The 24,635-nt window shown below is 40.8% G+C and overlaps 1 protein-coding gene and 1 long non-coding RNA gene across 4 annotated transcripts in view; one reads left to right on the top strand and one right to left on the bottom strand.

The window, feature by feature from the left end:
- Positions 1–20,755, top strand: part of ACTN2 (actinin alpha 2) — a 79,554-nt gene extending 58,799 nt beyond the window's left edge. The window contains exons 12-21 of the mRNA XM_004372792.2: positions 973–1,123; positions 4,642–4,750; positions 6,881–7,021; positions 9,896–10,078; positions 13,133–13,267; positions 14,217–14,396; positions 15,025–15,171; positions 17,325–17,390; positions 19,002–19,160; positions 20,573–20,755. Coding sequence (XP_004372849.1) covers positions 973–1,123; positions 4,642–4,750; positions 6,881–7,021; positions 9,896–10,078; positions 13,133–13,267; positions 14,217–14,396; positions 15,025–15,171; positions 17,325–17,390; positions 19,002–19,160; positions 20,573–20,731 — 1,430 coding nt within the window. The 3' untranslated portion in view covers positions 20,732–20,755. The remainder of the gene's footprint in view (positions 1–972; positions 1,124–4,641; positions 4,751–6,880; positions 7,022–9,895; positions 10,079–13,132; positions 13,268–14,216; positions 14,397–15,024; positions 15,172–17,324; positions 17,391–19,001; positions 19,161–20,572) is intronic.
- The window catches only part of LOC111819912 (uncharacterized), a 26,550-nt gene continuing 21,060 nt past the window's right edge, over positions 19,146–24,635 (bottom strand). The window contains exons 3-4 of one of the 3 annotated variants that reach the window (XR_002823469.1): positions 24,094–24,363; positions 19,146–19,211 (exon numbers count right to left, since the gene is read on the bottom strand). This is a non-coding gene — a long non-coding RNA (uncharacterized LOC111819912). Of the gene's footprint in view, positions 19,212–20,709; positions 20,814–24,093; positions 24,364–24,635 lie in introns of those variants that run through there. The other 2 variants (XR_002823468.1, XR_002823470.1) reach the window with 2 other exon arrangements.

The following is a 24,635-nucleotide window of genomic DNA, read 5'->3' as shown; positions in this document are numbered from 1 at the left end:
ACGGTGAATTTCGGGAGGGGCTTCACCACTGGGCTAAAAGGGTGTCCGGGGGCCATACTCTCGGGGTTTCTCCAGTCTGTCAGGCCAGTAAATCTGGTCTTTTTTTGTGAGTTAGAATTCTGTTCTACATCCTTTTCCAGCTCTGTCCAGGACCCTCTGCTGTGATCTTGGTCAGAGCAGTCAGTGGTGGTAGCCGGGCACCATCTAGCTGTACTGGACTCAGTGTGGTGGAGGCCGTGGTAGCTGGGGTCCATTAGTCGTTTGGACTAATCTTTCCCTTGTGTCTTGCTCTCTTCATTCTCCCTTGCTCCCGAAGGGGTGAGACCAGTGGAGTATCTTAGACGGCTGCTCACATAGCCTTGTAGAATTAAATCTTAAAGGTCACCAGCCAGAGATTAAATTTGGGTTCAGTTATGAGGACCACAGAAGTGCTGAGATTTAAGAAATGTTTATGGGGGAATAGGTGGAGGTTCAGAAAGGAAAGTGTCTAGTATTATCAGGAAAAAAATGCAAGCTGCATTTAACCACAGAAAGTGTCGATTTCTAATAAAAAAAAATTGAGGTTGGGGTAGAAACAATGGTGTAGGCAAATAGACAAAAGATGTTCTATCTAACCATCCCAGGTAGCTTTTATGAGCTAATGGTTACTAACTTAACTGACTGAAAAATCAAATATGTCTTGCTTAGAGTTATGAATAATACAAATTTGTATTTTAGAAATCTGGAGGAGCACTGGGTATTTATTAGGTATTTGTAGACGTGAGCTCAGAATGTAAAGGAAACTGATACATCTTTAGCGGGATTCTAATTCCTGAATTCCAGTTGAAATACTTGCCTGCCTCTTCAGTACTGTCATTCTGCTCCCCCTTGTCTCTTGATTCTTTGGGATTTTTAATGATCATCCAGAGGTCTGCTGATAGGAAATTGCAGTGTGACATCAGAGTATTAGTAACCCTGCTGCAACCTTTCCAGGCAAAGAGCAGATCTTGCTGCAGAAGGATTATGAGTCCGCGTCCCTTACTGAAGTCCGGGCTTTGTTGCGGAAACATGAGGCGTTCGAGAGCGACCTGGCAGCCCACCAGGACCGGGTGGAACAGATTGCTGCTATCGCCCAGGAGCTGAAGTACGTTCTATTTCCAGGCATGCAGCTGCTGACATTTAGCTGAGACGCTCTTTCCCGTTAACCTGATCAGGTCGTAGGTACAATGTAAGGATGTCCCAGAGACTTGCCCAAGAGCACCACCAGGAAGGGGCTTGGAGGCCTGCCTTTCTTTCTCTGGACTAAATTTAGAGTGGACCAAGCTGGAGGACTCTGTGGTAGAGGTTTCCTTGGTTTTTGTTATTTTTGTTTCTTTGTTTGTTCAGATTAGTAAAGGACTCCCTCAGTGGTACAAACAGTTAACTCACTCTGCTGCTAACGTAAAGGTTGACAGTCTGAATCACCCCAGAGACAGAGACACCTTGGAAGAAAGATCTGGCCATCTACTTCCAAAAAATCAGCCACTGAAAACCTTATAAAAATAAACAAACAAACAAAATTTTTCAGAAAGAAGATCCCATGTAGCACAGTTCTGCTCTAACACACGTGAGGTTGCTGAGTCAGTCGACTTGACACCAACTGGTTTTTAAATAAATAAACTGACTGCGACTTCGGTTCTTTAGTTGTGGTAGGATCACCGTGTCCTCTCATTCAGCAGCACCTAATCCCCCCGGCAGGGATCTCAGCTTTCAGAGGATGATGAGAAATAAACATGAAGGCCTAGGGCGTGGAACTGACGGGCAGCCTAAGCCAGGCAGAGTGGAGGACATGGTATCCTATTGCCGTCTAAGAAACAAACCAAAACAAAAATTATTGTCTTACCTCTGAAGGAAGAGGCGTTACTACCTCGTTTTTCTTTATCATAAAGTAAGTTATATTTAATTTTTGTATTTTTTATCTTACGAGAGGAACTAGCCCAATGCCGCCATCATATATCATAGAACCCAGGCTGGTTTAAAAACCGATGGGGAGTGACCGAGTCCCCATCTCTCTTGCTGCGGCCGCCCTTCAGGAGGACTAACTAAAAATCAGTTGCCATCAAGTTAGTTCAGACTCCTGGTGACCCCATTGTGTCCGAATAAAACTGTGCTCCATAGGGTTTTCAATGGCTTATTTTTTGGAAGTAGATTTCCAGATCTTTCTTTCGAGGCATCTTTGGAAAACTGGACTCGAACCTTTAGTTTTTCAGTTAGCAGCCAAGCATGTTAAAGGTTAAAGGTTTGTACCACCCGGAGGCTCCCTCTAGGAGGACAGAGGCCTCAATGTGGTGTTTCTCAAGCTTTTTTAAAAGACCCACGCCCCTTTTTGATAAATAAAAAATGTCATTCTGTACTCCTTTCCCCTCATTGTGTAATCACTGATATATCTACCAGCTTGTTGGAGTGTTTCACGTACTGGTAACTTTTCAACATAAATAATAAAAATGTACTTTAATAGAATAAATCGTTAAACTCCCATGTTGCTCACTTTTCATGAGAGCAAACCCCTTAATTAACAGATATGGCCTCTTTTAAGAGTATCTAACTTTTTGGCTTTGCCCCAGGAAACTGTTAATTATTTACGGTCTCCACAGCCGATGTGTATACTGTATTTGTGGCCTTTATGTTGTCTTACTTCTCATGCTTCTTGAATGTTGACCATTTGGTTGCTCATTAACAGCTACTCACAAATAAACTAAGGGGATGAAAAGAAACTCCAGCCATTTAATCACTATAATAGTTCCCACAAGCAATTTGAAATGGTTTTAAGTGTTGTCCATAAAATATGAGTAATAATTTTGTTACTAGTATCCCCGGTGTCTATTTCTTCACAGTCAAGAGATAACCATAGATAGCATTTAAATCTGTGCTCATCTTGCTGCTACTAATTAATGTCTCTTTCCTTCTTACATTTCCTAAAATAATAAATCGAGGTTTTTGTGCAGTTCTCAAAGTGCCTAGAAAACTAGTTATGCACAGCTTAGAACTCTAACTCCTTAAAAGCAGTTTTGTGTAGAAGTCTTATGTATGAATTAGAAAATGGAGAAATGCTTTCCCTAAAGAGAACCGTGGAGGGTCAGCATTGGTGTCGGCTCTGTGGGTCAGTAGAAGGATTCCCAGAGTTTTGTTTTTGTTTTTGGGAGAAGTCTTTCTTCCCTTTAATGTTTGCATTTTGAAGAGCCACAACCTCTTCACTTTGTATCTCAGTCTAGTGAAGAATACGTGTATATAAAAAGCTGCTGTTTCCTCTTGGGAATTGGACAACCTTTAATTAGGTGATATGGAGCTTCTTACCCACTGAAAGAACCATCAAGTAACTGCCATATGTGTCTGCTTTATTCAGTAACAGAAACAGAATAAAATCCAGTAAGGACAAGTTTAATACTAGTTAAGGAACATAACAACAACAATAACAAAAACCAAATAAGTAATGACCAACCGTTGCCTTAATTGAAGGTCAAAAGAAGAAATAAACAAATTTAAGCTTCAGGGAAACGGATTTGGTAGGCTAGGAGGGAATTTCCTGAAAATTGTCTTCTACTGTTTTTGAAGAAGTTTCCTGAATATGTCTTTAAACTTCTATGAGTCTTGCTTTTAGCCTGAACTTAAAGGATGATTAAATTTGATATAAGATTCACACTTTATCCTGAGAAATAACTAGGTTAAACTTCTGGTCACATTTGCTATAATGTTAACTTCAAAGTAACTTATCTCCCAAAGATCCCATGTAGGATGTGTAGACAGGAAGGCAGTGGTGATTCAGCGGTAGAATTTTCGCCTTCCATGTGGGAGACCCAAGTTCGATTCCCGGCCCAATGCACCTCAGGCACAGCCACCACCGTCTGTCAGTGGAGGCCTAAGTGTTGCTATGATGTTGAACGGGTTTCAGTGGAGCTTCCAGACTAAGATGGACTAGGAAGAAAGGCCTGGTGATCTCCTTCAGACTGACAGCAGCTAACAACAGGATATATAGACAGGTCTGGTCAGGAAAAGCAGATGGTGAGAAGACACTTTGTTCTTGCCTTTCTTACTAGCGGTATAGTACTAAATTCGACATCTTTACCTGTAAGCTGGAGGGCGTTTTTCGGCTTGCGTGGTAGAAACCCTTCCCGTGCCAGGTAGAGGCACAGTGCCTCTTCTGGATGTGACACTCCCATCCAGTGGTGAGGCGAGTGCCCTTTGAGAGGAGCCAAGGACACAATGCAGTGCAAGCTGATACCTCCTCCCCCGCTTGACTGGTTTTGATGTTCTAGTCACTGTGGCTACAGCACAGCCCAGAGGACTGTCCTCCAGGTCAGAGTCAGGTTACTTTATAGGTGCACAGCCATTTAAAATAATGCTGCCTGGGCTCCTGGCTGATGGAACCAAGAGAGAATATAGATTGCCTGGGACATTAAGAAGACAGTTTCTTTCTGCTTAGAAATCTGTTGGCTAGCAAGAGTTTTACTGATTCTCCTCAGAATTGTCAGAGAATAGTGGTAATGTTTGCAATGGCAATGAGTAACAAAACCCTGAACTAGCACATCATTAAAAAAAAAAAGTTTATATCTGTTTATTTTGAGCCTGTATCCATTTTTTCTCGTATCATCTGGAAAAGCTAATCTTCATTTTTACTTTTAATAGTGAACTGGACTATCACGATGCTGTGAATGTCAACGATCGGTGCCAGAAGATTTGTGACCAGTGGGACAGACTGGGGACGCTCACTCAGAAGAGAAGAGAGGCCCTGGAGGTGAAGTCTCTATGCCACCTGTTGACATGACATCTTTTAATAGAGGCTCTTTAATTAAGTCACTGCTATTATTTTTCTGTTCTTCTATGGCTTTATGTATATAAAACTAAACAGATTGTCTAGTGAAAGGAGACTCTAAAGAAAATAGGAAAAATGGTGGAAAGAAGTAAGTGGCAAGTTGGTAGCTTTGTGCTGTAATTTATCCATACAACAGCAAAGCACACTTTTGATTTAAATTCCAAGAGTAATAAGATTATGGTACAACCCCATTTTGTATCAAATCATAATTACAGTGAGTTTCCAAAAGTCCTTCTATAAGAGTAAATGGAGTCAGGAAGTCAAGAAGAACCTTACTGTAGATGTGCAAAGAGAAAATGCAACAAATGTTGAAGTAAGGAAAAATTGATATGAAACAGTGAATTTGGCTTTATCCAATTATAATACTTGCATAAGTAACAGTAAGTAAAAAATCAGTTGCCGCCAAGTCGACTCCGACTCACGGCAACCCCACGAGTATCAAAGTAGAACTGTGTTGCATAGGATTTTCGGTGGCTGAATTTTCAGAAGGCCTTTCTTCTGAGGCACCTCTGGGTGGACTCAAACCTCTAACTTCTCAGCAGCCGAGTGCAGTAACCATTCGCACCACCAGCAGTAAGTAACTGGTGCTTAACTATAGCTAGTTATCTTTCATCATGAAGGCTCATAAACGTGAAAGAAAGCAGCAGTTACCTGCTTTCTGAGTCTTTTCACCTTGACTCTGGGGAAGGTTTTAAAATCAGTGAGATCAGTCCTCCTAAATGCCAAATGGCTGTTGCATATCCACCTAATGAAAGAGATGCTGAGCGCGAGAGGACCAGGCGTATAACAGAGCTCAGATATTTTACAGCAGGAGGATGGCTGAATCTCATTAGGGAAGACTTACAGAAGGGAATGCTTTTCCTTTCTGCTCCCATTATCTTGGTCGTTTGAAAGAACCACAGTATTATTCTCTGTTGTGTGAAGCCTTGTGATTGCATGTGCCCAGGAAGGCAAGAGAGAATCTCTGTGTTAAATCCTGAATGAGGATTTGAGAACTTTAAACTGCAGTTCCTTCTGTCTTCACTAGGCACCTGGCTTTGGGAAAGGCACACAAATTCTCTGTACACCGGTAACTAGAAAATGAGGAAGATACTCTGAATTTTCTGTTATCAGTACTGGATGCCATGGAGTCAGTTCCAGCTCTTGGTGACCCCACATGTGTCAGAGTAGAACTGTGTTCCATAGGGTTTTGTTTTCTTTTTTGTTTTTTTAATTGACTTTTATTTACTTTATTGTGGTAGAAATAATACTGAGTAAAATGTTTGCTAATACAATCATTTCTGCATTTACAATTCAGTGACATTGATTACATTCTTCATATTGTACAACCACTATTGTTATTCATAAGGTTTTCAGTGGATGATTTTTCAGAAGTAGATCGCCAGGTCTTTCCTCCCAGGAGCCTCTGCGTGAACTTGAACCAACTCCAACCTTTCAGTTAGCAGTCGAGCGCATTAACTGTTTGTACCACCCAGGGACTCCAAATTGTCTGATATCCTCTCATTTATAAAGTACCATGTTAGCTGAAAGCAAGTCCCTCTATACTGTATGTGGGTTCTCAGTTTTCCAGAAAAAAAAGTAGCATGTAGTAGAGTACTTTAGGTTCCTGGGTAGGACAAATGGTTTGCGCTCGACCACTAACCTAAAGGTTGGCTGTTTGAACCCACCCAGCAGTGCCATGGAAGAAAGGCCTAGCAATCTGCTTCCATAAAGATTACAGCCAAGAAAACCCTATGGAGTTCAGTCCTACTCTGTAACACATGGGATCGCAATCAACTTGATGATAGCGGGTTTGGTTTTTTTTGAGTAGAGTACTTTAAAAATAAAACTATGTTAGATGTTATGATTAAATCCGTCTTTGATTCAGAAGTCAGGGCCTCAGCCTAATCCTTTGAGCATTTGTTAGTCTTTTGTATCCACATGCAAATGATGGGAAAAGTGTGATTAATAAAATGTCAGATAATAGTTTACTGTTCTGGAATACTTCCTTGAATTTTCAAAGAATTTTATTTAGTCTATGATAACGCTTGCTTCTGTTCAACTAATCTTCAGAGAACTGAGAAATTGCTAGAAACCATCGATCAGCTGCATCTGGAGTTTGCCAAGAGAGCTGCTCCCTTCAACAATTGGATGGAGGGCGCGATGGAGGATCTGCAAGACATGTTTATCGTCCACAGCATTGAGGAAATCCAGGTAACTGAACTCCAACTCTGTACTCATACTGCATTGGAAAGTAGTTTTAATTTAAACCTGGAGCTCTGTTTCATTTGTTTTTTACTAAGAAAAATGTAGCTAGAAAGCCCAAATTAACCTTTGAACCTTAGCTTAAAAATGTGTTTACTACTGTTTGCTGCAACCAAATTAACATCAGTCAAATAATGGTGACTAAACCTAAAAGGGTCTATTCTTTACTAGAGAACAATGCACCATTGATATATACATACACACACAGTGTTATTCATGGAAAGTTATGAGGTTGCTGGCTGCTGAATTAACTACTTTGCAAAATGTGTGCATATTAGCGTTTTTTAAGATCTGCAGCATCTTGGTACCTCATAAAGCATAAGAAAATTTACAGATTAGCACCTTCTGCCTCCCACTGATCGAAAATGTCCTGCTTTATAATTTCTTCTGAAACTTCAAAGTTGTAAACAAGACTTATAAATGGTCATGGTAGGGAGAAGAGTTACTCTAAAAAGCCAGGACCCAATTTATTTAGAGATTGTTGTACAGTGAATTTGATATATGTTGTTGTTGTTTGGTGCTGACAAATTGGTTCCAACTCATAGCGACCCTGTGTGCAACAGAATGAAACACTGCCTGGTCCTGAGCCATCCTCATAATCGTTGTTATGCTTGAGCCCATTGTTGCAGCCACTGTATCAACCCATCTCATTGAGGGGCTTCCTTTTTTGATGACCATCTACTCTACCAAGCATGATGTCCTTCTGTAGGGACTGGTCTCTCCTGATAAACGTGTCCAAAGTACATGAGACGAAGTCCGCCATCCTCGATTCTAAGGAGCATTCTGGCTCTACTTCTTCCAAGACAGATTTGTTTGTTCTTCTGGCAGTCCGTGGCATAGTCAATATTCTTCGCCAACACCATAATTCAAAGGCATCGATTCTTCTTTGGTCTTCCTTATTCATTGTCCAGCTTTCACATGCATGTGAGGCAATTGAAAACACTATAGCTTAGGTCAGGCGCACCTTAGTCCTCAAAGTGACATTTTTGGTTTTTAACACCTTAAAGAGGTCTTTTGCAGCAGATTTGCCTAATGTAATACATCGTTTGGTTTCTTGACTGCTGCTTCCATGGGGGCTGATTGTGGATCCAAGTAAAATGAAATCCATGACAACTTCAATCTTTTCTCTGTTTATCGTGATGTTGTTGGTCCAGTTGTGAGGATTTTTGTTTTCTTTATGTTGAGGTATAGCCCATACTGAAGGCTGTGGTCTTTGATCTTCATCAGTGAGTGCTTCAAGTCCTCTTTACTTTCAGCAAGCAAGGTTGTGTCATCTGCATATTGCAGGTTGTTAATGAGTGTTCCTCCAATCCTGATGCCACATTCTTCTTCATATAGTCCAGCTTCTCGGGTTATTTGCTCAGCATATAGATTGAATAATATGGTGAAGGACCCTGACCCACACTTTTCCTGACTTTAAACCACGTAGTATCCCCTTGTTCTGTTTGAATGACTGCCTCTTGGTCTAAGTACAGGTTCCTCATGGGCACAACAGCAGAGAATACCAAAAAGATGCTTACCTGTGTTTTATTGGCTATGCAAAGGCATTCAACTCTGTGGATCATAACAAATTATGGATACCATTGCAAAGAATGGGAATTCCAGAACACTTAATTGACTTTGATGTATAATAGAATATAAACAGAAAAGACTTCCTATTCTTTTTTTTCTGTAAAATGTTATGTGTCATCAAAAACAGTATAAAGGAAATACTGAAGGTTGAGGTTTGACCCATACCTCCCTTCCAAGAAACATTCTAGGAGGATTTGCACCTGGGCGTAAGGGGAAGGAAATGACTTCTTCGAACACTGCAGTTGTGTTCTGAAAGAGGTTCGGATGGTGTTTCTTGCATGCACTCTTAAGCACAGGTTAATGACCCTTTTTGGAGTAAGTGAGACTTCCGCATATGCCTTAAAAGCCACACTTGATGCACAGAGTCGTTTCTTTGTTTAGTGAAAGGTCTGTTGGCATCTGAACTGTTACAGCACCCAAAGTGAGCATGAACTTCTCACTTGAAGGCAATCCACATGGCAGTGAGCTCTTCTACCACCAAACCTAAAGGGCTGCTGTCTCACACATTAGGGCCAAAGTATAGCTTTGATAAGTGTAGGTTTTACAGAGCTTTTTAGAAAAGGGTAGGTTTCTGTGGCCTTTTCTTTTTGAAGACTAGGATGTGCTTTCTTGCTGTCTTGAGGTATAAAGGCAGCAGATGTTCTTTTTGTAGGACTGCAAATGTGAAACTGGTAATTAGAAAGAGCAGCTAAGTTGAGTTCTGTTTGTTAGTGGAGTCGCCACGTCACCCGTTGCCATTGAGTCGATTCCAACTCATAGCAACTCTACAGGACAGAGTAGAACTGCTCCATAGGGTTTCCAAGGCTGTAAATCTTTACGGAAGCAGACTGCCACATCTTTCTCCCGAGGAGTGGCTGGTGGGTTTGCACCATCGACCTTTTGGTTAGCAGCCAAGTGATTAACCACTGCGCCACCAGGGCTCCTTGTTAGTGGAGAGTAAGACCTAAACAATAGTTGGGGACCAGAAATAATGAAAGCAAACATTTTTTTAAAAAATTATTTTTTGAAGATTCTAGATTAATATCCATCAATAAAATGAATATTAGACTGTTGAATAGTCAGCATGATATCTTTTTCCCATTTTCAAGGAACTTGACTTCTGAGCACGAGATTGCTTTTCTAATGCATCCAGAATGTTTTCCTCCAGAGATTTCTGAAAGTATACTCACATGTCTGCAGGGGGAACACGGAAGCCTATAAAATGAACACTAAAGTATGATACAGTTCTCTTGACTTCTGTCTCTGGTTCAGAGTCTGATCACTGCCCATGAGCAGTTCAAGGCTACATTGCCAGAGGCGGATGGAGAGAGGCAGTCCATCTCGGCTATCCAGAATGAGGTGGAAAAGGTGATCCAGAGCTACAACATCCGAATCAGCTCGAGCAACCCATACAGCACTGTCACCATGGATGAACTCCGGACCAAGTGGGATAAGGTGGGCGCTTTAAGGATTGAGTGTGTTATAGACAACACAACATTTGCCAATTCAATATTTTTTACATGTGCAATTTAGTGACACCAATTACAGGCAGTCCCCGAGTTATGAACATCCGACTTACATATAACCTGTAGCTACAAACCAACCCCCCTGTAAAGCCTATTATGTTAAAATTTTGAGGTACATACAGTGGTTCATAATAACAAATGGGCGCTACTTTGCAACACATATCAAAACATTATTATTACTGTATTATTATGTAAAAGATGTTTTAGTGTATCTGGAAGTGTTTATAGTGTTTTTAATGCATAGAAAGGTACACTATATACTATATACTAAGACAAACGTTTGACTAACTGATGTTAGATATGAACTATACCTGACTGTTCCAACTTACATACAGATTTGACTTAAGGACAGATTTAGGAACGGAACTCATTAGTAATCTGGGGACTGCCTGTACATTAACCATGTTGTGAAGCCATCACCAGTATCCATTGCCAAGTGTTCCATCACATTAAGCAGATACTCAGTGCTCCCTAAACAGTGACACCTACCATGCGACATTCCCTAAAAGCTTAGGTTCAGGGAGTAGGTGGGAACCTTGGGGAATTAGAGTGGCTGTCTGATTTCTGCATCACAGTCAGGGTTTTCATTCATCCCAAACATACATCTCATAACACAGATGACATACGTTGTCATTCAGCAGCTTTTGCAGTTTGTGGGAAAAGAAAGAGATTATTTTCCTTAAGGAAGAAAACCTTATAAATGTTGGCAAAAACCAGTATAGATTATGATAATAATACTATAAGTGAAATTATTTTAAAAATTCCAACTGAAAATTTGATGGAATCAGCTGACCTATAGTACTTCATTAAGGAATGTTCAGAATATGGGATGAATGATTTCCCAAATGTGTGTGCATTTTAAATACAGAAAAATTGCTTAGAAAACTATTCTCTATCAAGTATTCCTACGAATTTGCTGCCTTTTAAATTTTGGGAAACTGCCTGCAAATATTATTGTCAAAATGGGATCATTTGAGCCTTTTATTCTTAAGAGAAATTTATTTTCAGAGTTTAAATTATAGCACAATTAGTCATTTCATCATATTAATAGTCTATAAGGATTAAGTGCACATGTGGGTTTGAGATAGCATACTATAAGAACACATATGCTTAGTTATAACTACACCCACTCCTCACTTACCGACATGGTTACGTTCCAAAGACGAGGTCGTTATGCAAAAATCAGTGTTATGTGAAAATGGAGGATGACCACATCAGATCACAAAATGGAAGATGATTACATCTTTACACAACTGCCAAATTACATTATTATGTAACTGCAAAACCACTCAGAATCATGGCCCAGCCAAGGTGACACATAACCTTAACCATCACAGCCAGCATTACTCTCGCCTCGCACCTCAGCGTTCGTTACTGCCAGACGTACGTCATTAGTGCACAAAATAGCTGGATAATAGATTTTTGCTATTGTTGTAAATACAGAATGTCGAATAATGAGATAGTTAATAAGTGAGGAGTTAGTTGTAATACGTTAGTTACAAACAATGTGAAAGAGGAATAAAAAAATGTATGGGAGGAAGGAGTGTGTTTTTCTGAGAGATAATAGTTAGTTATTACATTTAAGTTTAAATTTAGCTCTAGTCTTCCTGGAAGCAAAAGTGAAAAAGGAAACTGTTGAGCTAAGTAGTTTCCTTGAAAAGAGAAATATGTTATTCCTTAAAGTGAGACAAACTTCTCCTGTCAGTAAATTATAAACAAAATTGGTCACATGGACTTTTGTAAAAGGGATATTGAATAAAGTCTTTAGCAATAGTTTTGCAAATGACACAAAAGATTTCTGAAGTAGCTGTTTTGTCTGTTGATTCAGAGAGAACTGAGGCATAGCATTAAAATGTAACTCACAGAGCACATTTCTAAATTGATGGAAAGCTTGTAGGCCAGATACAATCCTTTCAGCGGTCCAACATTATATAGGAACTGAGCTCATAAACTTCGCAGGGTTCTTAACTTTGTGTCATGAATCCTTTTGACAATCCTTTTGGCAATCTGGGAGAGCCCTGGATCCCTTCTGATGAGAACATTTGTAAATGGATAAAAAGTACTTACGATGGCAAAGGAGGCAAATCATACTGAAGTGTAGTTATTAAAATAGTTAAAAACAAGGTTAGCTGTAGTAACTTAGTGCTTCTTTATTAGAACACTTAAAAACAAGCTCTAACAGCAGCTCTAACAATATGATTTTGAAGCAGTGATCAGTGTGTATATCTTGAGGTGCAGGCAGTAACTAGTGTTGCATGAGAATGTGATCTCTTTTGTGATGAGGTCACAGGTACTGCTAAATACTTTGGTGGATTTGCTGCTCACAGTCATAATTGGAGGAAATGCTAAATTTCAATTAGAGACAGTGAAAATAAAGATACCATTTTCCTCTCATCCATGTTCACAAACCTTCTGCACTCTGGACACAGCCCCCACGGGATGAGTACTGCAGGCTGAGAACCTCTGGCTGCAGGAACATTGCTGTTCCTAATGCCTCAGTCTCTCAGCAGTCACCAGGTGGCACTAGGTGGCAGTTAGCGCTCCATTGAGCTCTCCCACTATTCTCTAGAGTAGAGATACTTGGTGAATTTTTGAGGCAAGACTCACGTGCTGTAGATGCTGGGCTCACAGACAGCAAGGTAGATGTTCTGGAATGAAGGGTTCCTGGGGAGGGCCGACCTTGTCCTGAAAGCTTAGACCCTGAAGTGTGTGTCTGACAGAGCAGGCTCAGTAAATGTGAGATCGCCCCTCCTCCTCCATCCCTCTTCCTTCTCTTCCCACTTGCCCTCCATTTCCTTCCCTTCCCTCCAGTGTTCTCCTTTCGCCTTTGCCGTCTCTTCTCTCCTCTCTCTTCTGAGCCCCCTCTTTTCCTAACTCTCTCTCCCACGTCTCTGCTCCCCTCCCCTTGGACCGTTACCTTCTCTGTGGTCACTCCTGTTGGACCAAAGCTGGTCTCTAACCCCTGTTGCCATTGGGCCCACAGGTGAAGCAGCTCGTGCCTGTCCGGGACCAGTCCCTGCAGGAGGAGCTGGCTCGCCAGCATGCTAACGAACGCCTGCGGCGCCAGTTTGCTGCACAGGCCAATGCCATCGGGCCTTGGATCCAGAACAAGATGGAGGTAGGTCAGCACCCTTCAGAGAGCTTCTCACATACCTTGAAATATGCCCCTTAGCTGGCACAGTCAGCTCATAAATGACACATCTTGTGAGAAGTTTCTGGTAGCCCCCCTCAGTGCTGTGAAAGCACCTTTCCCCTGTCACTCTGGGTTTTTTTCAAGCCCCTAGCTGTTATGGATGGTGTGTGTGCGTGGATGTCAGTACTTTGGAGAGTCTGGAGGGGCACACTGAGGAGGAGCAGGATGTTCCTGCTGCCATCTGATTATTTTGGTATTAAGAAAGATGACGGGGCTCTTTCTCAATTTTTGGCCTGGGTTTTAAACCACTCCATCACTAAGGAGGACATGTGGAGAGTCACAGATCACTTTGCATTTTTAGAACATGTAAGGAAAAGTAGTCTGTGAATGACACTGATCTCTGGGTTCATCCTATCATCAAGAACATCCAGGAGACATTCATTAGCCCACGTATTCCTCTCCCCACCTCCCTTTTGCTGATCAAATATTTATTTTTCTCTTAAAGCAGAAAACATCTAAAAATATAAATTCTTGTGCTGGAGAAAGCACCTAATGGTCTTAAATCAATCTGGCAACTCTATTCATGCAGCACATCCCCCCTCCTCCTCCAAAGCTGGGCACGGCTGACTGAGGAGGCTTTCGTCCTCACTGCCGTAAGGTTGAAATGACTCATTTCTTACCCCTCTTGCTCCTCTTTTTTGGCTCTTGGGTGACTTTGCCCAGTCTTTAGACTGACTGGAACCAGACCATGCTTCATTCTGTGACACACCCCTGGTTCCCACTCTGTCTGAGAAAATCAAGTGACTTTTCTGCTGCCCAGTGCCAGCTTAGTACCTGAAGCAGAGTAAGGAATGATGGCACCCACAGTTACCTTAAAGGTTTGCTGACTTTGTTTCCCCCCACCCCTTCCTGCGGACCCATTTCCATCTGTCAGGAGATTGCCCGGAGCTCCATCCAGATCACAGGAGCCCTGGAAGACCAGATGAACCAGCTGAAGCAGTATGAGCACAACATCATTAACTACAAGAACAACATTGACAAGCTGGAAGGCGACCATCAGCTCATCCAGGAGGCTCTGGTCTTTGACAACAAGCACACTAACTACACCATGGAGGTACAGCAGCCAGACATGCCTTTATTACTGTTGCATCTGTGACCTTTTCACCTTTTCAGGGTTTTTTTTAATACACGTCTCTATTCCCGGTAAGTTCTATAAGAGTTAAAGGTCTTTAAACCTTCTTTCTTACTGTATGTGAAAAAGCTTTGTGAACTCTATCAAGCATTAGATAAATATCAGTTATCATCATCATCATCCACAACAAAAACATCATTATATCACTCCAGTGAATCCATTACGCTTCTACAGAGAAAGTACCACAAACTGGACTGTTGCTTTTTCTCCAGTTTTGCCCAGTTTGATCTCCCTGAGAGCCGGTGGATATAATCCAGGGGCCATCCTGCTACTTGGTAAATGGAAAACTATTTTTAGTGACAAGAAGAATATACCTTGTATATTTAATCTAGCGCCAATTGTGACCATTAGAACCCTGCTGCCAGTTCTGACTATTTCCTGCTACAGAACCTTACAGAAAGTGGAGAAGTAGAATTTGAAAAATATAGGGAAGTCTATAGTAAGCTCTGCTTACATCCCTTTGGGTCGACTCTCCTGTTGTGAAAATAAAGAGGCAAAATTGATGTGCCAAAACAACCTAGAGCTGATCGTTTCCTCTTTTCCTTGGTAGCACATTCGTGTTGGATGGGAGTTGCTGCTGACAACCATCGCCAGAACCATCAATGAGGTCGAGACCCAGATCCTCACAAGAGACGCTAAGGGCATCACCCAGGAGCAGATGAATGAGTTCAGAGCCTCTTTCAACCACTTTGACAGGGTACGGTAGTTTCTTTAGTTATTTGAAAGTCAGTAATAAGGACATTAAAAAACGTGTGAAATCATATTCATACTGTAATTTTGAGTCTATTTCCTAAAACGTTGACAAGGAAATAGAATATTTGCTAATGCCGAAGGAAAATAGCCACCAAGATGAAGCATTCTTTGAAAGCTCTTACGCTGCTCAAGGTGACGTGAAATCTAGTTTGTTTGCTGTTTAATGTATATCACTTAATGAACACATTTGTAGTTGATATCAAAGCTTGATTTGTTCCAAGTGAAAGTATATCTTTAACAAAATGTGGTTGTTGGATTTTAGTTTTTTTCTAAGTAACTATTTAGGTAAAGCACTTGATGAAAACTCAACCTACTTGTTTGACATATGAAATTTTTCTTCTTTAATTAATAAAATTGACTCATGGTGTGTTTTAAGGAAAATGCACCAATAAAATGGTGTTTTCATAGTAAACACGTACAAAAAGTTGTTGCTTTTAAAATATTATATACTACTTTGATTTGAATAATATGGGGTGAAACCAATTCTTTAAAAGAAAATTACCAGTTTACTAATCATATGGCTAAAAGTGACTTTCAAGGCCACTTTTCACTTTTCAGAGATCACTAAAAAAGGGTGTTCCATCATTTTGTACAGGAACCTGTTTATAGTTTGCCAATTATCAGTAAATGGTTCCTACAACGTCCCCATACTAGCCCAGCCAGATTTGAGCCTATTAAAGAATTTAGACACTGGCCTCCTGATCAAGGAGCTAACTGAGGCATGAGCAGAAATTATATACAGAGATGGATATTGAAGTTGCATGGTTTCAATGTAGATTTACTCTGTAGAAACATGCTTTAATACTGACCTGACAGATCAGAGATTAGTTGTGACAGAAATCTGACAGAACTTAATAGTATCTGGGGGCTAAGGCAGAGGGGAAATTTTATATGGCATGGATTCCAAGCCGTTTTCCAAGAACACAGGAGAAGGGATGCTAGTGAAATGGAGAGCTCACAGGCCATTGCAGTGAAGAGGTCCCCTGGGCAGTTGTAAGGACAGTCTAGAGCTTAGGGCCGAGCCCACGGTAGCCACCACATAATGGCGATCACTGTGAGTGAGAAGAGACGAGGCCCAGATCTTAGGGAGTTACTACATTTAAGGCAGAAGAGGCAGACAAGATCTAGAGAAGGAACACTGAGGGAAGCCAGTGGAGAATAACGAGTGTCAGTAAGGTAGAGCAGCATCAACTTTGTTAAACGCTGCTGTGAGGGGAGAGATAGTGACTGAGGGCTAAACACATAGTGGTGATAACGGATGAAGTTTTTCTTCTTAGGAAAAAAGACCTTGTGATGTTAGCTTTTGAAGCTGGCTACTATGTGGGCAAATAAAAACACCAGAAAGTAACTTTCATTTAATACTCAGCTTGGCCAAAGTGTTTTCTTATCCTTCAATTTATACGTATGCTTGAACCTTAGCTGTCCCCTCAAAACCCTCAACGGAATCTTCAGCGCAGCAATGCGCTTCCCATCCCCTCTAGGGCTTTGTGTGAACACTTCTGTTTCAGCAGGTTTGGGTTGCTGTGTGTCCTGACTTGGCCTTTCCTCAGCTGTGAAAGAGGTTGTCCATCTGGGCCTTCTCCTGCCCGCTTGTGTAGACCCTCGCTGGATTTTCAGATGAGGCTCTGCTCAGGGGGCCACTCCTTCCCGACCCAAGGGCCTGATGGTTGCAGAATAACTTTCCGGTTGTCTGAGTGCCCCAGGAATGCTGTCATCTTTGGGGAATTTTATAAATGATGGCTATCTTAGTCCACGAGAGCATTGTAATTTCTCAGAACATTTACTGTATGTTCTGTCCTCACTTGATGGCAGCAGTTAGCTCCTAACCAGTTCATTTTCATGGCACTAGGTAGTCTCGCCTTTCATTTTTGCCTGGTCTTAGCTCCCCTAACCCCAGGCTTTTTTTCGTTCTAAGAAAATTTGTAGCATCCTTGTGTTGGGTCCATCCATCCTGTAAGTCGGTGGTGACCTTTGTGGTCTTCTTGGCAGAGCTTCACGTGGCACTCCTCTTACTGGATTTTGTTCATGGTGTTCTGCTCACTTCGTCCAGTACTGTTACTCACGTTCACCTTCTCTGTTCTCCGTATTTGTCAACAGAGGAAGAATGGCCTGATGGATCATGAAGATTTCAGAGCCTGCCTGATTTCCATGGGTTATGATCTGGTATGACAGAAACTGATATTTTACTAAGATTTGACATTTTATTGAGATTAACTTTATGTTTTAAGAAATAAATAACTTAAAGCTTGTTATAGTACTGTAGCACATTTGGAGCCTGGTGGTGAAGTGGTTAAGAGCTTGGCTGCTAACCAAAAGGTCAGCAGTTTGAATCCACCAGCTGCCCCTTGAAGCCCTATGGGGCCGTTCTACCCTGTCCTGTAAGGTCACTATGAGTTGGAATCGACTGACAGCAACGGGTTTTTTTTTTTTTTAACGGGTAGCACATTTAAAGAGCCCTGGTGGCACAGTGGTTAAGCGCTTGGCTGCTCCCTGAAAGGTCGGTGGTTTGAAACTACCAGCCACTCCCCAGGAGAAAGATGTGGCAGTCTGCTTCTGTAAAGATTACAACCTTGGACACCCTATGGGGCTGTTCTACTCTGTCCTAGAGGGTCGCTTTGAGTCCGAATCCACTCGACAGCAATGGGTTTTTTTGAGGGGTAGCACATTTAGAAATGATTTCATTTTCATTGTATAGAAAAATGTTTTTTGAAGATGTAGACACCTGCTTTCACAGAGTCAGAAGATAATATTTTTATTCAGTAATTGGTCAGATTTTTTTAGTGATTTTTTTTAAAGAACACCTTTATCGAGATTTAATTCACACATTTAAAGTGTACAGTTCACTGGTTTTTAGTATCCTCACGGCTCTTTGGAAACCCTGGTGGCACAGTGGTTAAGAGGTACGACTGCTAACCAAAAGGTCGGCCGTTCAAATCCACCAGCCACTCCCTGGAAACTGTGTGGGGCAGTTCTACTCAGTCCTATAGGGTCACTATGAGTCGGAATCGACTCAACTGCAACGGGTTTGGTTTTTTTTTTTTTTTGGCGGGGGTAGCTCTTTAACATTTTTTTCCTCTAATGTTTTAGAAGGTAGAAAGTTTTTCCTAATAAATCAGCTAAGAAAAGTGTAGAAAAGAAAACTGCGGTAGTTCCAGTGCACCTCCACACCTCTGCTACCCAATAATGCATGTTTTGAACCCTTTCAGACCTTTAAAATAAAATTAGAGCCATCTTGTAAAGTCTTCTATTTAGCAATAGTAGTCTTCTCAGTTGTACTCTGAGAAAAGGCCCAGTGCTGTCTTCCATAATCACATTAATGCCTGAAGGGACATGGGACCCGAGAGGGAGGATTCTCTGGCTCAAGGCTACACAGCTCTTAAAGTACTTGATGGCAATAAACCTATGTCACCCATACTGGAAGTCCTTCCCAAAGGAAATCTACCAGTTGCCACTGAGTCAGTTCCGACTCAGGGTGACCGTGTGTGTGTCAGAGTACACCTGTGCTCCATAGGGTTTTCAGTGGCTGATTTTTTTGGAAGTAGATCACCAGGTCTTCCTTCTGAGGAGCTGCTGGCTGGGCTCAAACCTTCAGTCTTTTGGTTAGCAGCCCAGCGAGGTAACTGCTTGTCCCTGCAGGGACTCCAAAGGGAAACACGGAATATTTAAATTTCCAAACGAAAAGGAACTTGCATGTCAGTAGGTAAAAGAGTAAGAATCACACTGCTGGGAGTTGTGTCTTGTTGAAGTATATGTTTCTTTGTAACCCTGCCTCAGGGCGAAGCTGAATTTGCCCGTATCATGACCCTGGTTGACCCCAACAGTCAGGGCACTGTCACCTTCCAGTCCTTCATTGACTTCATGACGAGAGAGACGGCCGACACCGACACTGCTGAGCAGGTCATCGCCTCCTTCCGCATCCTGGCCTCTGAGAAGGTCTGCATTTCCAGATGGCCTTCTCTTTTAGCAACAGTCCCCTGTGTCATTCTAACAAAAAGGAAACAGCTTTATGAGGAAAAACCATTTTCATACTAGTGCATTTTGAATAGGATCAGCACTAAATTCAGAAAGTGGTGGGTAAACATCGCAGTCACATACCCAGAAGAGAGAAAACACAGTCTCTTCTTGGCATTTGTGCTTGAGGCTCACATTGAGTTTTACTGAAGGAACCAATAAGGTGTCTTTTGTAGGGTTTTTGTGTTTTACTGGTTCAACCCCATTTTGCATTCTGGACTGGCAGATTGGACTTAGAAAGAAAATACCATACCATTCGGATGTTACGGAACCAGGAACCTTCCCTTAGGGATCTATGGCCTTGGCTTTGTGTCCAGCCACGGGAGCAGAGTGAAATACAGCCATTGAATCATTTAAAAAATTGGCAAGCTCTTCACTATGCATAGCTTCGAAATTAAGTAGGAGTTTAACTGCAAGTTCAGAATTTTTGAATTTCACTCCCAAAACAATAAACACATCTCAGTATATATAAATTCAATTTGGGACATGATTCTTTTACCCTTTGTTCTAGCTGAGAGGGAAAACAACATCACCACAAAGAAGTAAGGATACTGAAACACATCACAGAGCCTAAGCCTTAAAAGAATTAGACAAGATAACCTGTCTTAATCATGGGGTTATCACTGATCATGGGGATGGAGGAGAAAGCACCCAGCTGATTTAGATGGTAATAAACAATGGCTCACCCAGCCCTCTAAAAAACTCCTACTGTAAATTACACCATGGTATTTTCGATTTATTTATTTTGACTCTTACCAGCCAGTCTGCTTTACCAGAATTGTCTGACTTCCCATTGGACATTTGACTCTTAAAAAAAAAAGTTGCATTGTTAGATGTGTTTTATCTTGTTTTCAAGAGTGGTATTCTTCAGTGGCAACATAGTTCTAGTTTTTAGTAAGCATAGTAGGAGAATGATTCCAGTTCTGAAAGCACATAGCATATACACTTAAATATCCCTATACTCTGAACCAGGTGTGATTTTTGTCCCTGTCCCTTTGTCCTTATACCTTTCTGGTATGAGAGTGGGTCACAATATTTATCACTCACATTATGGCTTAGCTTGGGAAATATTGGTGATAAAGCTACATTTGCCTTTATGAAGTATGTATCAATTCCTGCTGGCAAAACGGGGAATCACCTTGCAGATACGCTCCTACACAAGACTCAGCTTTTTGTTGGTTGTCTGGCACCCTACCTATTAGACTCACCCCTCCGCCTTTAATCCTTTCTTTAGAAATATTAAACAAATGCAAGAAATGTGTAAATATTAAAACCTTTTATGTTCCAATGTTTTCTGGGATTGATTTTACAAACACTTGGGTACTCTTTTCCAGCCATACATTCTGGCAGAAGAGCTGCGTCGTGAGCTGCCCCCAGACCAGGCCCAGTACTGTATCAAGAGGATGCCGGCCTACTCGGGCCCAGGCAGCGTGCCTGGCGCCCTGGATTACACCGCCTTCTCATCCGCGCTCTATGGGGAGAGTGATCTGTGATTCTGAGGTTCTGTAATCGTTGATCCCAGCAGAACGCAATAAAAGCTGAAGTCACAGTTTGTTTTCTGGAAATGTTGACAAGCTTTATTAAGAGGGGGAAAAAATGAATTTTGAAGCTCAGTAATTGTCAACAATATAACATGTTTGAAGTGAAGTTTCTATAGTATATGATATAGGATGCTTCATAAATAGGTGTCTTTATTTAATTTTTAGTTAAATGCAATGAAAATATCAGGTGTGTTTGTTTCTTTGATTAAACAAAGTAAATTACTTGAGTAGTGTGAAGTTAGGAGGATCTAGGGACAGAAGGAAAGTGAAAAATGTGAAAATCGAAAATATCCAAGATTCAAGAACAGGGGAAAAAAAATCACAAATTGGTAAATGTTTGATTATTTTTTAAAAATATGTTTATGTGATGATGAACCCTAGGGGGATATATTTGGGATATCAGTGTTTTATCTTCTTGCTTATCCAAAGATTAGCTATATTTAAGTATAAATGGTACTGTAGTTTCAACACTTGAATTTAATATCATGAGATGGAAATTCCAGGGAATAGCAACAGATTACCCAAAAGATCTTTTAGTACTTAAATTTTTAAAAATAGAGATTATAGTCAGCTCTTCATTATTTAGGACTAGATAGTCCAGCTAGTGAATTCTGATGCCTTACTTATTCTCCAAAATAGGGAAATGAGGAAACACTGAAGTCAGTTTAATTGCCAGAGAGGAAGATGAAGTTACTACGTAAAACAGGTTTTTTAGGAATATTTATTGATGACATGTTTTCAGGCTTTTTCTAGAGCTTGTTAGTACAGGTTCTCAAGAGATGACCTTGTGTCAGTGCTGTTTTTTAAATAAACAGATTTCTATAGTAATGATTCATAACGAGACAAGTCAGAAACCAGTATATTTATAGCTCTTCAGGCAGAACTTCTCCTTTTTGCCTTTAGTTTTATGATCTATTAAGGAGAGGGCAGAAGAGAACTTAAATAAATGGGGTTAGTAGGAAAGGACTAATTGTCAACAACAGCAGAGGTAAGTTCTTTCCTTATAGAGCATTTATATAGCTTTTGGGTGAATTCATTTTGGATAGGATAAACTGCTAGATGTTTTTACTAGTACTCAGTTTGTGGTCACCACTGCGATTTGACAGTGCGTCCTAAGTTCTGGGTCTGGTCCTCCCATTGTCTAAAACCATGCTCTGCTCCATTATAGAGGGCGGTATGTGCACACCGCACCGTTGTCTTGATCTGCTGAATGTCCGTTAGCCTTTCTGCTTATGCTACTGTAGGCTATAACTACCCCCTCTGTTTTTCCATCTTGCTGACAGCTTGTAGGGAATAAAGCAGGAATTCTTTTTATATCTGAGTCCTTAATGATCAGGAAATGAATTATAAACAAAAACAGTTGCAAACAGCAATTAAAGTGTTACTAGACAAGCAGTCTGTTTCCTCATATTTTTATAGAGTTCCGCCAACAGCTGGAAATGTTACATTTTCCATTCATAATTGTCTGGTAATGTTATACTTTTACTACATTGGCCCGTTTAGACCCTTCGACCTTTATAAATTTTATTTAATTTGCTTCATTATTAAGTAGCTGATAGCTTTCAAATTCCTGAAATATTTGAGTCCTTGAGTTTAGTGCCAAACACTTTTGAGGTGGTGTTTAGATGAACTCTTGACTCCTTATTTTATTTCAAGCAGGTGCTATATTCCAGCCATAAACATTAAGGAAAAACCTGGAAGTTGTTCTTCCTTTGAGGCTACTAGGAGGATTTGTGGTGTTTTTAGGATGGGTATGGGTAGCTCACCTACCAAAATTTTTCATTTCTATACAACATTCAGGCAAGAGAATGGATCAATATTATCTGCTGATAAACGAAGAAATAAGCTCTGAAAAACAGTTAACTTGTTTATACACTCATTTTAGAAGTTATTTTTATTTCTGAACCTGAAGTATCAATTAAACTTAATTTGTAAAAGAAAAAGAATCCCTGTTTTTTATTATTTCAAAGAATAACCAGTTTCTAACATTTCCATAATATTTAAAAACTCCTCTTTGAGTTACTATTTGCTTTTCTTAAAGAATTAGAGACTAGTATTGTTGGGTTCACCACCTATCTGTCAGTTTGTCATACTAGAAGCGATACCACCAGTATTTCAAATACCAGCAGGGTCACCCATGGTGGACAGGTTTCAGTGGCACTTCTAGACTAAGACACACTAGAAGAAAGGCCTGCTGATCTACTTCTGGAAAGTAGCCAATGAAAACCCTTTGGGTCTCAGCAGAACACTGTCCAACTCACTTGCTTCGGACATGTCATCAGGAGGGATCAATCACTAGAAGACATGTTTGGTGAAGTAGAGGGCCAACAAGGGTAAGATGGACTGGCACAGTAGCCGCAGCAGTGGACTCTTAACATGCTGGTGATTGTGAGGATGGAGCAGGGCTGGGCAACGTTTCATTCTGTTGTACGTAAGGTCGCCATGAGGCAGAGGCAGCTTGATAGCAGCTGTCTGTTGTTGGGCAGAGGATGAATTTGAGATGATGGGTGAATTAGGGTTGATCCAGTTAAAGATGAGTGATAAAAGCATTAGGAAGCTGAATAGATAAGGAAGGAATTCTTAAACCAGGAGATCACTTTGAAATCTCCAGTAGATATTAAGAAATGTGTTCATTCCCAGCCGTAATCCCAGAATTTCATATTGTGAAGGTCTGGGTTAAGGCCTGGATATCAATACTTTGTTAAAACCTCTATGGGGGTGGATGCTATTAACTTACAGTTGAGAACCACTGGATTAGAGGTAAAGGAAAGGATCATTAGTAATCAAAGTCTAAATCAGTAAATCCAACTAGAGAAGCCCTTCCAGGAAGGTTGATGGTGGGCCAATGTGAATGGCCAGGCAGGCTCCTGCACCATCTAGTTGGTGATGTATAAATGGTGGCAAAAACTGAGTGTTAGATAGGCACATTTGGCTTGGGATTCTTTCCTGCACACCTGATTCATGTGTGTGTTCATGAAATAATGAAGGTGGAGATAAGCTCTTTACAGTCTGTAAGTTACAGGGAACAAATCTAAATGATCCAAAGTCAGAAACATGTATTTTATAAAGAACTTGCTAGTTATTACAGAGCTGACCAGGATTCACCCTTGATTCCCCTGGATGATAGGACAAGAGGCACTGAGTGTGCCCGGCTGTGTCCTTGAGTGTTCTAGAGTGCCCAGGAACCTACACGGTGATTATACTGCCCTGTCTGAGGCAAGTTTACATTTCAAATGGGAATCAGGAGACAGTTTTTTCTTCTTTCTTTTTGAATTCATTACATTAATAACTCAATCTTTAAGCATCTGACTCACCATTATTCTTTTTAAGCTGGAGGCTGGGAGTAGTTGTGATTTATTAATGAGATTCCCCAGCCATGGATTCCCAATGGCCTTTAAGTCTTTCCAAATCTTTTAGAAGTTATCTTCACAGCAATTCAGACTTCCTCACTGGTAAAACAGAATGGTCAGAAGAAATGCACATGTGCATAATTCTTGTTGTATAGCTGTGAACTTCTGGGAAACCTCAGGATGGGTCTTTTCAAGACAAGCCACGAAAAATGGAAGACTAGTTCTGAATAGTAGCTGTAGAAGGGAAAAAGAGATCCTATGAATATTCAGTTTGGAAAACACTTTAGTCTATACATAATGAAATTCTATTCTGAGCAGCATTTAACTGTATAATTTCAAAATTAGTTTGATGACCAGTAAGTCAAAATGAAATCTAATTTCACCAAAATCAGATTATAATAGTTTCAGCGCTCTCACTTTCCCTTTTGGTTTTGTGCCTTCTACTCCAGGCCTTCTCCTGAATGCTCAAACCCTTCGTTTAAAAAAAAAAAAAAAAAAAAAAAAAA

This window comes from Trichechus manatus, unplaced genomic scaffold (genome assembly GCF_000243295.1).
Source record: "Trichechus manatus latirostris isolate Lorelei unplaced genomic scaffold, TriManLat1.0 scaffold00021, whole genome shotgun sequence".
Lineage (NCBI taxonomy): Eukaryota > Metazoa > Chordata > Mammalia > Sirenia > Trichechidae > Trichechus > Trichechus manatus.
Note: the sequence above shows the minus strand (reverse complement) of the source record. Positions and strands in the feature narration are given on the sequence as shown.